The following is a 13035-nucleotide window of genomic DNA, read 5'->3' as shown; positions in this document are numbered from 1 at the left end:
GTTCGAGGAGTAGCTGCTCAAAGAAGCAATCAGTTAAGGTGTCAAGAAACTTTCTCTCTGCATCCCGTCCTGAAGTGTACCCAGTCAATGTGTGGATTGTTGAAATTTCCCATTATTTTTGAGGGTTTTTTTATAGCTTCTCTAACCTCCCTGAGCATTTCACAGTCACTATCACCATACTGGTCAGATGATCAGTAGAGTATTCCTACTGTTATCATTCTTATTATTCGAGCATAGAATTACTATCCACAGAGATTCTATAGTACAGTTTGGTTCATTGAAGATTTTTACTTCATTTGATTCTTCGCTTTCCTTCACATATAGTTCCACTCCCCCACTAGCATGAGATGTTCTGTCCTTCTTTTCTCCAAACGAGCTCACCCATCCTCGGAGGCCATGGGACAACTCCAGTTGAATTCACTGGAGGCTCATGGCCGGTGAAAAACAGGCCATTAATTTACGTCCCTACATGGAGGTTTAGGGTGAACTCCTGAACAAGTTGGGAGTTTTGCATTGATCTCAATGGGACCAGATTCACCCTTAGTGTTTAACCTTCTGGTCCTGGCTATGAAAAACATGGCTTTGGGTCCTGCTACAGAGATACCTATTCTGTTACGGTGCTGAAAGAGTCTGAAGGAAACCCCCAGTTTATGTGGCGTTCTGAAACCGAGCATAAAACACAGGGACTTCAAAACACATGGGCACTGATTTTGCCTTCAGGGAGGTCATTGTCAATCTCGAGTGATCCACTGGAGGCAGAATGTGAGAGCAGAATCTGACCAGTGTTGGGCCCATTCTTGTTATGAACCCTCTGGTAACACACATACCCACTGCAGAGGCTTTGGCTCCACTTCTTAACAAGGGAGTGAAGTTGCTGAATTGGAAAACTTGAGCTAACTTTAGAAAAAACACACCTCCCCCCCCCCCCCCAAAGAAAGGAAAAAGGAAGCTACTGAGACAGATAGAAGGACACAGTGAGAGACAAGGAACTGGTTTTAAAAACAAATATTTCTCTAAACTATTCCCTATACATTTGTAGTTCCAATTTAATCAGGTAGACCCCTTGGTTTTTCTGCATTCAGCACCCCAGGCCTCCCTCCCATGCCCTGGCTGCGCTGTGCTGATACCTGGAGTCAATGTCCACATTTTGTGTTCAATTATTTTGTTACTGTTTGTCTTTATTTGGTTTATCCTCCAGGTTTCCTGAAGGATTGGACGTAAAAAAATCAGGTAAATTTTGCTCACCAGATCACTGTACATATGACAAAAAAATTCAGCATTGTAGTTTCTTACTTTTCTCTTTGGCTATCTGAAAGCATAGCTTCTGTTCATCAAACTGATCAAGAACCGTGTTCACAAAGGGACTAATGCAAAGTCCCTGGCTTCAAAAAGCTGCAGTATCTTCTTCTAGGCTGGTAGTCATGGAAAGGCCGAGTGACAGAGGGTATTGGGGTGGGGGCTGACCGGTGACAATGAAAGAGATCATGTGATGATCAAAGAGAGGGAACTCCGCAATGGAGAGGGAAGTGCTTGGTGATGGAATGATAAGACATTAGGTGTGAGGAAGTTCTCAGACTCTGAACTTTCACAATGCTGAGCTCAGCCAAACTTGGACAGAGCACACTTGGTTAATGAGGAGAAATCCTTTCCCCCTCTTGACACAGAGGATTAAAGTCAGTGGCCCCAAGAGCACATTCTGCTGGTGTATTTGCCCACTTTGTCACGAAGCTCTTTGGTTTTGACCCCATAAATGATAGGGTTGAGCATGGGGGGGATGAGTAAATAGAGGTTGGACAAGATGATGTGAAGATGGGGAGCGATGCCCTGACTGAACCGGTGTGTCAGGCTGGTGAAGAGCCCAGGAGTATAAGTTGTAAGCATCACACAGATGTGGGCTGTGCAGGTGTTGAAGGCTTTCTGGTGGGCTTTCTTTGAGGACATTTTTAGGATGGCCCTGATGATCAGACCATAGGAGAGGGCAATGAGCATCAGGTCTATCCCGCTGACTACAAATGCCATAACCAAGCTATACATCCTGCTGACTGTGATGTCCCCACACGATATCTTCGCCACAGCCATGTGCTCGCAGTGCGTTTGGTGGATAGTGAGGTTGGCACAGAATGGCAACCTACTCAAGATCAGGGGTAGAGGCAGGATGAAGAGAGCAGACCGTATCAAACCTACAAGCCCTAACTTAGCGACTCGTGCATTGGTGAGGATGGTGGTGTATCTCAGAGGGTTACATATGGCAACGTAGCGATCGAAGGCCATTGTCACGAGGATGGCTGACTGCGTAAAAGAAACCATGTGAAGAAAGAACATCTGGGTGAGACACCCACCCACAGTAATGCTTTTCAAATTGAACCAAAATATACACAGTGCCTTTGGCACAACCAAGGTACACGTGGCGATGTCTGTGAGCGCCAGCATGCTGAGCAGCAGGTACATTGGCTTGTGGAGTGTCTGTTCTTTGCCTACAATAAACAGAAGCATGAAATTTCCCAACAGGCTGATAATGTAGGACATAGAGACAGGAATGGAAATCCAGACGTGGGCAGCTTCCAGGCCAAGGATCCCCGATAGGCTGAATGTTGAAGGGTTAGAGGGGGTGTGGCTGAAATTTGCCATGATAGGATGCTCGATGTGTCGATTAGGCTCAGAAGTGCTCAAGGTGCCTGTGAAGAGAGAGAAGTACAGCAAAGGGGGGTTACTCGCTTTATACAATCAATAGTACGGTAAATATTTTATACTTATTAACAACCTAGAAAGGGGAGTCCGCAGTGAGGTGGCAACATTTACAGATGGCACCAGATTATTTAACTCATAGTCAAGGCCAGAGAAGTCCTCAAAGGGAGCTAACCAAGCCAGGTGAATGGGCAGTATGATGGCAGATGAACTTAGGTGTCAATAACTTCAGTGTGTATGCCCACTGGAGGGAAAAGATTGAACTCCTTAAACACCTTATAAGGTTCTAATTTAACTGTATGAACTTCAGACAGGGACCAGGGCATCATGGTACAGAGCTCTGTGAAACCCTGTTCAAAGTGAAAGCATGGACAGAAACTGAGCAAAGCATTGGGTTCCAGTAGGAGGGAGATGGGGAATCATAGAGAAAATACAATGCCATGAGATCAGTCGGTCAATGATTCACCCTCCTCTGGACTCCTCTGTGTAGCATTGGACACCCTTCTCCCCCAGGATATTGCAGAACTAGAGAGGCCAGGGCAGTGAGAATGATCACGGGCCTGCGGAAACTCTCATATGGGAGAGATTGAGAAGACTGGGATTGTTACCTTAGAAAGGAGATGAATAAGAGGGGACATGAGAAAAACCTTTAAAATATTGACTGGTAGAGAGTAGATGGAGAATGTGTTCTCCCTGTCTCATAACACAAGATCAACAGGACATTCAATTAAACTGAAACTTGGCAAATTCAAAATAGATTATAAAGAATACTTTCTGCACTCAACGTCTGATTAGACTGAGGAACTCATTGACAAAAGAGGTAGTTGACGCCACGAGATAAGCAAGAAGCAGGAAGGATTTGTAGATTAACATGGATAGTGAGAGTGTCCAGTTATAATAGTTACAGCTAAATAAATATTTTGGAAAGCCTATACACCCACGTGTTTCAGGGCACAAGCTAATCTCTAGCTTTTAGGGATTAGGGTGACACCCTCTTGATGGTCAAGTCACCCCACCATCCCCCTACTGGTGTGTTTCTTATACCTTCTTCTGCAGCACCTGACATTGTCACTGTCAGAGAGAGGACACCTGACTGGATGGACCATAGCTCTTATGCACGATGCAATTGCTATATTGGAAAGGAGCCAAGTTTCCCAAATGGAAACAGACGTTATCGTGCTGGGCTCTGACTTTGTGCTCAATAGAATGGGCACAAAGGGCATAAAGGACACAAGACTCTTGGTATTTAGGGCTACAGGCCTGCACCTCTGTTACTTCCCTTTTTTCTTTCGGTGAGACACTTTCTTGAAGGTACCCAGCTTTGTCTGAGCCACAAGTTACAGGTGTTAACTGAGAAGTGTAAGCAGAGAAATGTGTCAGCAACTCAGCTGCTAACCCTTCTCGTGGCTGAATATCGATGAAGTTTGCAAATGACAAAAAAAATGGGGGATTGTAAATAATAAAGAGGACAGGTTACTGATTCAGAGCAATCTGGATTTGTTGGTTAACTGGGTCGAAGCAAACAATGAGTGTTCTAATATAGCTATGCAGAGATCTACATCTAGGAACAAAGAATGTAGGCGATGCTTACACAATGGGGCATTATCCTGGGAAGCAAAATGATGCTAAATAAGATCCGGGGGTGTGAAGGGATAATTAGCCAAACATGAGTTCCCAGTGTGAGCATATGGCCAAAAGAGACAATGTAATCCTTGGATGATAACGAGGGTAATCTCAAGGAGAGATAAAGAAGTTATTTTACCTCTGTATTTGGCAATGGAGTGACCGCTGCTGGAATCCTGTGTCCAGTTCTGGTGTCCACGATTAAAGATGGATGCTGATATATTAAAGAGGGTTCAGAGAAGACTCACAAGAATTATAAAAAGATTAAAAAACTTGCCCTATAGTTATAGACTCAAAGATTTCAGTCTATTTAGTTTAACAAAGATGGTTAATGGGTGACTTGTTAACAGTCTGTAAGTATCTACACGGGAGCAAATATTTAATAATAGGCTTTTTAGCCTATCATACAAAGGTATAACATGATCCAATGACTGGAAGTTGTTGAAGAAATTCTGACTGGAAATAATGCATACATTTTTTAAATGGTGAGAGTAATTAACCATTTGAACAATTTACCAAGGGTCTTGGTGGATTCTTCATCACTGAGAAGAGAATTTTTAAATTAAAGTTGGATATTTCTCTAAAAGATCTGCTCTAGGACTAATTTTTAGTAAATTCTTTGGCCTGCGCTCTACAGAAAGTCAGACCAGATGATCACAATAGTTTCTTATGTCCTTGGAATCTACGAACACGTCCCTAGGAGTCAGTTGGAGGAATTTTGCCTCCACGCTTGTGCGTGAGCTTATTGAATGCATTTTTCCTATTCATGACTGTGTTGAATTTAACCCTCTGGGGAAAAATTCTCATGTGACTATGGAGCCTTGAAAATGTTACAGTAGGTGTGTATTGCACAAGACTCACAGATCTCGTGTGACACTGCATGGATAAACGTTTTACGTGGGAAAAATAATGACCTGAGCCCATGTAACCTCTGCACTGAGCCCTCACCATTAATGACTATTAGAGATGGCTAGCAACTGCTCCCAGAACATCCTGGGTTTAACGTCTGTGTCCCAGTGGTCCCATTTCATTCAGGTGCCAGTGGCTCCTGCATATGGCAGCTGGGTTTATCTAGGCCAGGGGTTCTCAAACTGGGGGTCATGACCCCTCAGGGGGTTGCAAGTTTATTACACGGGGCGGGGCGAGGGGTCAGGAGCTGTCCACCTCTACCCCAAACCCTGCTTTGCCTCCAGCAATTATAATGGTGTTAAAAATATAAAACAGTGTTTTTAATTTATATGGGGGTCACACTCAGAGGCTAGCTATATGAAAGGGAACACCAGTACAAAAGTTTGAGAACCACTGATCTAGGCCCTCACCTGCACCAGAGTTGCCTGCTCTCATTGTATAGTGTGCATACATCTCAGCTTGTGTACTGTTCATGAATAGCAGTTCGCGAAGCTGCACACAGTTTATAAACGTGCACCAAGATCAGTAGCACAGGAGCCTTGGTACTTGCAACTCTGTGTGAGATTTCTCACAAGTCAGACACAGTCACTGATTACCACCCGTCAATGGAGGAGGTTAGACAGGGTATAACAAGAGCAGCATCAGAGGTGACCTGGCATTTGCCCCTCTCTGTGGGAGATTTCTCACCAGAGCGAGACAATCACTGATCACAGTGGGAAAGAATCAAACAACTGCTACATCAGGATCTTTTCTTTGAGCTACATCCCTCCCCCATGCTTGTGTCATAGGAGGCTGGGGGCCTAATTTGAGCTCCACAGGGTATGAGTGTGATGGGCTGTCATCCCCGGGGTGCACTCTGTGCCACTGTGATCTGGATACTGCACATCCCATCATCCCACCTTCTCCTCCCTCCCCCCGCCGCCACAGACTTTGCGTTCTTGGACCTCCCCCGGTGAGATTTCCAGCACTGCCTGGATACATCTAAGCCAGGAACATGCTTTTATTTTTACTTCTTTTTGGCACTTCTCATTCTCTCCAGACCCAGAGATGCAGGGGCACAGAGAGCAGACCCCTCTCCCCCGTGAAATAAAATTGTTATTCTAATTGTTTTGAAACTTTCTTGCCACTCATCTCCATGGGACCAGATTTAGACTTAGTGTTCAACATTCGACTCCCAGCTGTTAAAATGATGTTTTTGGGTCCTGCTACAGAGAGCGCTATTCTGTCACGGTGCTGAAATAGTCTGAAGGAAACCCCCAGTTTATGTGGCGTTCAGAGACCAGGCATGAAAGATGGGGATTTCAAAACATGTGGGCCCTGATTTTCCTCTCAGGGAAGCCAGTTTCAATCTGAAGTGACCCACTGAAGGCAGAGTGTGAGTGCAGAATCTGGACAGTGTGGGGCCCATTCTTGTTGGGAACTCTCTGGTAACACAGATACCCTCTGCAGAGGCTTTGGCTTTACTAATTAAGAGCACAGTGGAGTTGATGAATTGGAAAAACCACACGGCCCAAAAAAAGGAAACTGCTGAGACAGATAGAAAGACAGTAAGAGACAACAAGGAACTGATCTTAAAAACAAATGTCTGTCTAAACTATTTCCAATACATTTGCAGTTCCAGTTTTACCAGGTAAATCCATTGGTGCTTCTGACAATACTAAACAGTTCAACCCTGGAGCACTTCCTGAGCCCTCAGCACTAACTTTAATGCAGAAAGAGGCAACTCACCGTAATACTGTCAGCGGCGAGAGGGTATCTCCTTACTGCGACAGAAAGGCAGAGCCCTGAGAATCACTGTATGAATCTCACATGTCTGACACTCGCTGTGCTGGACAGCAACTTTTATGATTCCCTTGTACAGTCCCTGGGGACTCTCTGATTGGCCAGGACTCTCAGACAATTCCCAGGGCTCTGTGAGCAGCGGCAAGAGCAGAAAATAGACCCTGGAGATCTCGAAGCTTGAGAGCCTCCCCCAGAGTGAAGAAATGATTTGCCAATACCAGGGGCGAGATTGTCAGGGCAAACTGAGTCTTGCAGACTGTTCAGCCTAGCAACTGATGATGGCTTTCTTTTCTGTGTGTAATGTACTGCCATCTTCACTATGTGTGGGAATGCTGCCATAAAATAGGGGACCAAAAACCATTTTCAATTGCTCGTAGCAGCATAGCGCTCTTTACTGACCATGTAGTTGCAATATCCAGTCCATTAGCCTCTTAAAAGTCACCGGCACCCTGTGGAGGAAAAATTATGTGATCCTGGATTGATGCAAGCAGAAGGGTATGAAAAAGGCTTTCATCTCCCTGAATTCTGGCATCAAAGGTATTTGCCAGTATCCCTTTGTGAGGTCTAAAGTGGATAAATATCTGGCAGCTCAAACTGTTCTAACAGTTCATCCATTCTCTGCATCGGGTCAGCATCAAATTTCAATACTGTGTTGATCTTTCAGAAATTGATGCACAAACAGGTTGTATTATCCTGCCTCAGAACTCGTACCGTGGGACTTCTCCACTCTCTGTGTGATACCTTCACCCCTCCCATAGCAAAAATGACCTGGAGTTCATCTCACATGGTATACCAAAATTTATGAGGGGAGAGCCATGGAGTTTCCCATGCCTGATGCCCTGGGACCATTTCAGTGTGGTGGTATTCTAGGTAGCTGCGCCCTGCTGGGTTCAGAACACAGTGGGAAAGAATCAAACAACTGCTACATCAGGATCTTTTCTTTGAGCTACATCCCTCCCCCATGCTTGTGTCATAGGAGCCTGGGGGCCTAATTTGAGCTCCACAGGGTATGAGTGTGATGGGCTGTCATCCCCGGGGTGCAGTCTGGGAGCTGTGGGAACTGCTGTGCCCCTCTTACCACCCAGCTGGGCTGGTCCTTTTCAAAATGCTTCTCTTGCGATTCAGTCTCTCCAGGCCCTGCTATCACCCAACACGACAGCCTATGGCACCACACACCCAAACAGAGCTACCCGAGGGATTACTTAACCAACCAAGTACAAATGGCAGACATCAGGTCAGTGGGCCTGCAGTGACCACAGCCCTGGACAGCATCCAGAATGCGTTCAGCTGGAGACTGGATATCCTGGCCTGAGACACAATATTATTTAGGAACAAGGGGCAGACCAACTGATCATTCATGCCTAAAGTCGTGGGCAATAAAAGAAATAATCACAGAATCCGATGACCTGTCTTTAATATTTACAAAAAAAAAAAATAATGGGAATGGGAACGGACAGGGTGATGATTAAAGCCTGATCAGTAGGATGAGAGCCCAAGCCCTGCTTTGGGAGGGTCGAGAACCTGTTGCTTCTGCGGCTGATAGTGCTCAGTGCTCTGAAGCCCATGACACAGCCCCAGCATCACGGAGCTATGGAGACCCCCACCACCCATGGTAACTCAGAGCTCTGGGTCCTCCCGCAGTAGCTCAGAGCTCTGGGTTCCCCATCACCTATGTTGGCTGACAGCTGCTGGGTCCTTGGCCACCCATGACACCTACGAGCTCAGACTTCTGATACGGTCTCCTACAGTATTCTTGCCAGCAAGTTTAAAAAGTATGGGCTGGATGAATGGACTATAAGGTGGATAGAAAGCTGGCTAGATCGTCGGGCTCAACGGGTAGTGATCAACGGCTCCATGTCTAGTTGGCAACCAGTATCAAGCAGAGTGCCCCAGGGGTCGGTCCTGGGGCCGGTTTTGTTCAACATCTTTATCAGTGATCTGGATGATGGGATTAATTGCACCCTCATCAAGTTTGCAAATGACACTAAGCTGTGGGGAGAGGTAGATACGCTGGAGGGTAGGGATCAGGTCCAGAGTGACCTAGACAAATTGGAGGATTGGGCCAAAAGAAATCTGATGAAGTTCAACAAGGCCAAGTGCAGAGTCCTGCCCTTAGGAAGGAAGAATCCCATGCACTGCTACAGGTTGGGGACCAACCAGATAAGCAGCAGTTCTGCAGAAAAGGACCTGGGGATTACAGTGGACAAGATGCTGGATATGAGTAAGCAGTGTGTCCTTGTTGCCAACAAGTCCAACAGCATATTGGCCTGCATTAGTGGGAGCATTGCCAGCAGATTGGGGGATGTGATTATTCCCCTCTATTCAGCACTGGTGAGGCCACACCTGGAGTATTGCATCCAGTTTTGGTCCCCTGACTCCAGAAGGGATGTGGACATATTGGAGAGAGTCCATCGGAGGGCAACATAACTTACAAGGAGAAGCTGAGGAAAATGGAGTTATTTAGTCTGCAGAAGAGAAGAGTGAGGGTGATCTGATAGCAGCCTTCGACTATCTGAAGGGGGCTTCCAAAGAGGATGGAGCTCAGCTGTTCTCAGTGCTGGCAGATGACAGAAAAGGAGCAATGGTCTCAATTGCAGTGGGGGAAGTCTAGGTTGGATATTAGGAAACAGTAGGAGGGTGGTGAAGCACTGGAATGGGTTCCCTAGGGAGCTGGTGGAATCTCCATCCTTAGAGGTTTTTAAGGCCCGGCTTGACAAAGCTCTGGCTGGGATGATTTAGTTGGTGTTGGTCCTGCTTTGAGCAGGGGGTTGGACTAGATAACCTCCTGAGGTCTCTTCCAAACCTAATATTCTATGATTCTGATTCTACTCTAAAAACGAAAATGTCTTGTAATATTCCCATGTAAATGGGACAAACAAAGACACAACTTTGCTTATTCTAGTGTCCCTATTTCACATTCTCTCCTTCTTTGTACTTTGTGCCACTTAATCACCTATGGCATTTGCATGCCTCTGCTCTTTGGTTGATGTCTGGCTCTAATACCTGGCTCAGCTGTGGAATTCCTCCTGATCCTGTGTCTGCTGATTCTGGAGAAACTCAGCTACAGGTGCTGGAACATGAGGGGCCAGGGGGCCAGGGGCCACTGTTAAATGTTGTTTGGTTTTTCACTTGCGCACGGCAGGCAGTAAGGGCCTTGAAGGGCAGGGTTGTGGTGGAGGAGAAGAAGGACTCAGAAAGTGGCAAGTGGTGACTACGGGGGAGGTAGGTGGAGGAGAGGAGGGAACTGGGACTCAGCGAATGACGTGGCATCCAGAGGGCATACGGGTTGGTGGGTTGGAGGATGGTGAGTGGTAGGCTGTGGGGGCCTCTCAGGGGAGGAGAGAAAGGATTCATCGAGAAGCGGCGGGGGCCTTGGTGGCGGCAGAGCAGGGAAAGGAAGAAGTTGAGCATGGGTGGAGCCACGGGGGAGAAATGAGAGTTGTCATCTGGGGCAGAGCGTAGGTGGGGCCACCACAGCCCAGGCGTCCACGCTTTCAAAGGTGGCAGGGCAGTGGCTGCACCAAAGGAGAGGTTTAGCTTCTCCTGGCCTATTATACCCACTGGCTATGTAAGGTGCCCCCCGCCCGGGCCACTTCCTACCACCTCCCTGCGAATGTCTCAAGGTCTCCCTCTGGGGCAAGGCACCGTGCAGGTTGTCTGCTCACCCCGAGGCATCTTCTGATGTCTGAATGTAGCAAGGTCATTCTGCTTTCCTCTTGGGCAGCAACTGTCTCTCCCTGTGGTACGGCCCGACCTCCTGGGCCCAGCTCAGTCCAAAGGCTCTCCCTTGCTGGAGCAGTCCAAACAGCAAATAAAGGGGATCAGTCAAATCCAGAATTTATATGAGAGATGAATGCTTCACTCTCAGGATGTCCCTGCAGCAGGCCCTCCCTTCCCTCAGGGAGGGAACTTTGGGCAGTTGTTCAGGGGGAGATTCTGCCTTTCCTCAGCTCATCTCCCCTGGAGCTGCCGGTAGCAGGTCTGCTCTCCTCCCTGGTCTGCCACAAAAGGAGCTGCTCCCCTGTATTTTTGCCTTTCTCAAGCACTTCTCTTCAGACTTGATTTTTACGCCCCATTTTCATGATAATTTACTTGATGAATATTTGGCTTCTTTGAACTCAATGTTAAATGTAGCTACAAGTTCAGTGGCTTTGGGAAGTAGTTCTACTGCTTTGTATAGGTCTGTGTCTCTGGATTGGAGCAGATTTGAAACAGCATTTACCGTGTCCAGAATCTTTCTTTGGAGCAAAATGAGAAAAACAAAACCAACATTTTCCATTGATTTCTTTAACGCTGAAGGCTCATAAACTTCAAAGGCAATTTTGCTCAGGAGAATAGTTTCTGAGAGTGCCTTCATTGTGTCTAAATAATGAATCTGAGAGGAAGGGGTGATTTGTTGATCAATTGTGTAGTCAATTGCTTCACCAAGCTTTCATTTGTTATGACATATGTTCAAGAGGCCAAATAAACAAGGTCAGGTTTACTGCTCTAACCCCATAATACAATAGTACAGAAAAAAGTTTTTATACAATACCAGTCTCTGTGAAACCCCCTTGTGCAGTAATGTTACATTCTCTTTATGTAGAAAGTGGATCCCCAAAGTTACACACATTTCAGCTTTTATTATTTATATGAGGATTTCACAAGTTACACATCTCTTTACACATCACTAAAATCCAGCCCATCAGTTTGTCTCAGTTCCCTAAAGTAAGTGGGAAACTGTAGCCCTTAAGGCCAGTTTGCTAGCTGGGTATATTGCATAATGGTTTTTTTTTTGGTCATTAGTTTGATTGATTATATTATTTTCTTGGGTTTTGTTTATGCTGAATTCCAGTATATGTTATTCATAATACTTATTCATAATAGTCGACTGTAATGCAAGGAACCTACAGGCCTGTATCCTGTATGATTAGCTAGAGTATGTTAGCATAAGTGTTTATAACCTTTGGCATAGATAAATGGCTTACTGGTTACCCCTTTTGACTTTGGGGAACTGACTAGAGAAGTGAACAAAAATCTGAATATGTTTTCCATAGGTCTGTAACAGACTGGTAACTGCAGGTACACCGCAGGACATGGAAGTCATAAGTTAGGCCAAGGGTAACAGTTTCGGAGATGAGATAATCGAACATATTAACCGAGAGAGTAAGTGTACCCAAAGATTTATGTGGGTGAGGAAATAAGATTTCGGCATGGTAGGTTGGGGACTGATTAAGGAAGTGCCAGGATACTATAAGAAGGCAAACAACCTTGCAGGAAGGTGACTCTTTCCTATCTTCTATCAAGCAATCAGCTCAGCTTTGCAATAAAGGGTATGTCTACACTACGAAATGAGGTCAATTTTATAGAAGTCGATCTATAGAAAGAGATTTTATACAGTTGATCGTGTATGTCCCCACTAAGTGCAGTAGGTCGGTGGAGTGCGTCCTCAATACCATGGCTAGCATCATATCATGGAGGGTGCACTGTGGATAGCTATCCCACAGTCCCCACTGCCCATTAGAATTCTGGGTTAAGCTCCCAATGCCTGACGGGGCAAAAACATTGCCGCGGGTGGTTTTAGGTACATGTCATCAGTCTCCCCTCCCTCACTCCCTCCCTCCCTTCTTGAAAGCAACGGCAATCAATCATTTCATGCCTTTTTTCCTGGGTTACCCATGCAGACGCCATAGCACGGCAAGCATGGAGCCCGCTCAGCTCAGCGCTGCTGTTGTGAGCATTGTAAACACCTCACACATTATCCTGCAGTATGTGCAGAGCCTGGCTAGGAGCCACCAGCACAAGGACAATTGTGAGGAGGACATGGACACAGACGTTCCTGAAAGCACGGGATGTGGCAATTGGGACATCATGGCAGCAGTGGGGCAGGTTAATATAGTGGAACACCGATTCTGGGCCAAGCAAACAAGCACAGACTGGTGGAACCATATAGTGTTGCAGGAATGGAATGATTCCCAGTGGCTGCGAAACTTTTGCATGAGTAAGGGCACTTTCATGGAAATTTGTAAGTTGCTTTCCCCCACCAAGAAGCACAGG

General features: G+C 46.1%; 1 protein-coding gene across 1 annotated transcript; it reads right to left on the bottom strand.

Moving 5' to 3' along the window:
* Positions 1–1674: 1674 nt before the first annotated feature.
* On the bottom strand, positions 1675–2628 carry LOC135873582 (olfactory receptor 52N2-like). The gene has a single exon (XM_065398203.1). The coding sequence runs from the start codon at positions 2626–2628 to the stop codon at positions 1675–1677; it is 954 nt and encodes a 317-aa protein (XP_065254275.1).
* Between the last annotated feature and the right edge of the window lie 10407 nt (positions 2629–13035).

Source organism: Emys orbicularis, chromosome 1, assembly GCF_028017835.1.
Source record: "Emys orbicularis isolate rEmyOrb1 chromosome 1, rEmyOrb1.hap1, whole genome shotgun sequence".
Classification (NCBI taxonomy): Eukaryota; Metazoa; Chordata; order Testudines; family Emydidae; genus Emys; species Emys orbicularis.
This window is presented reverse-complemented; position numbering and strand designations above follow the sequence as displayed.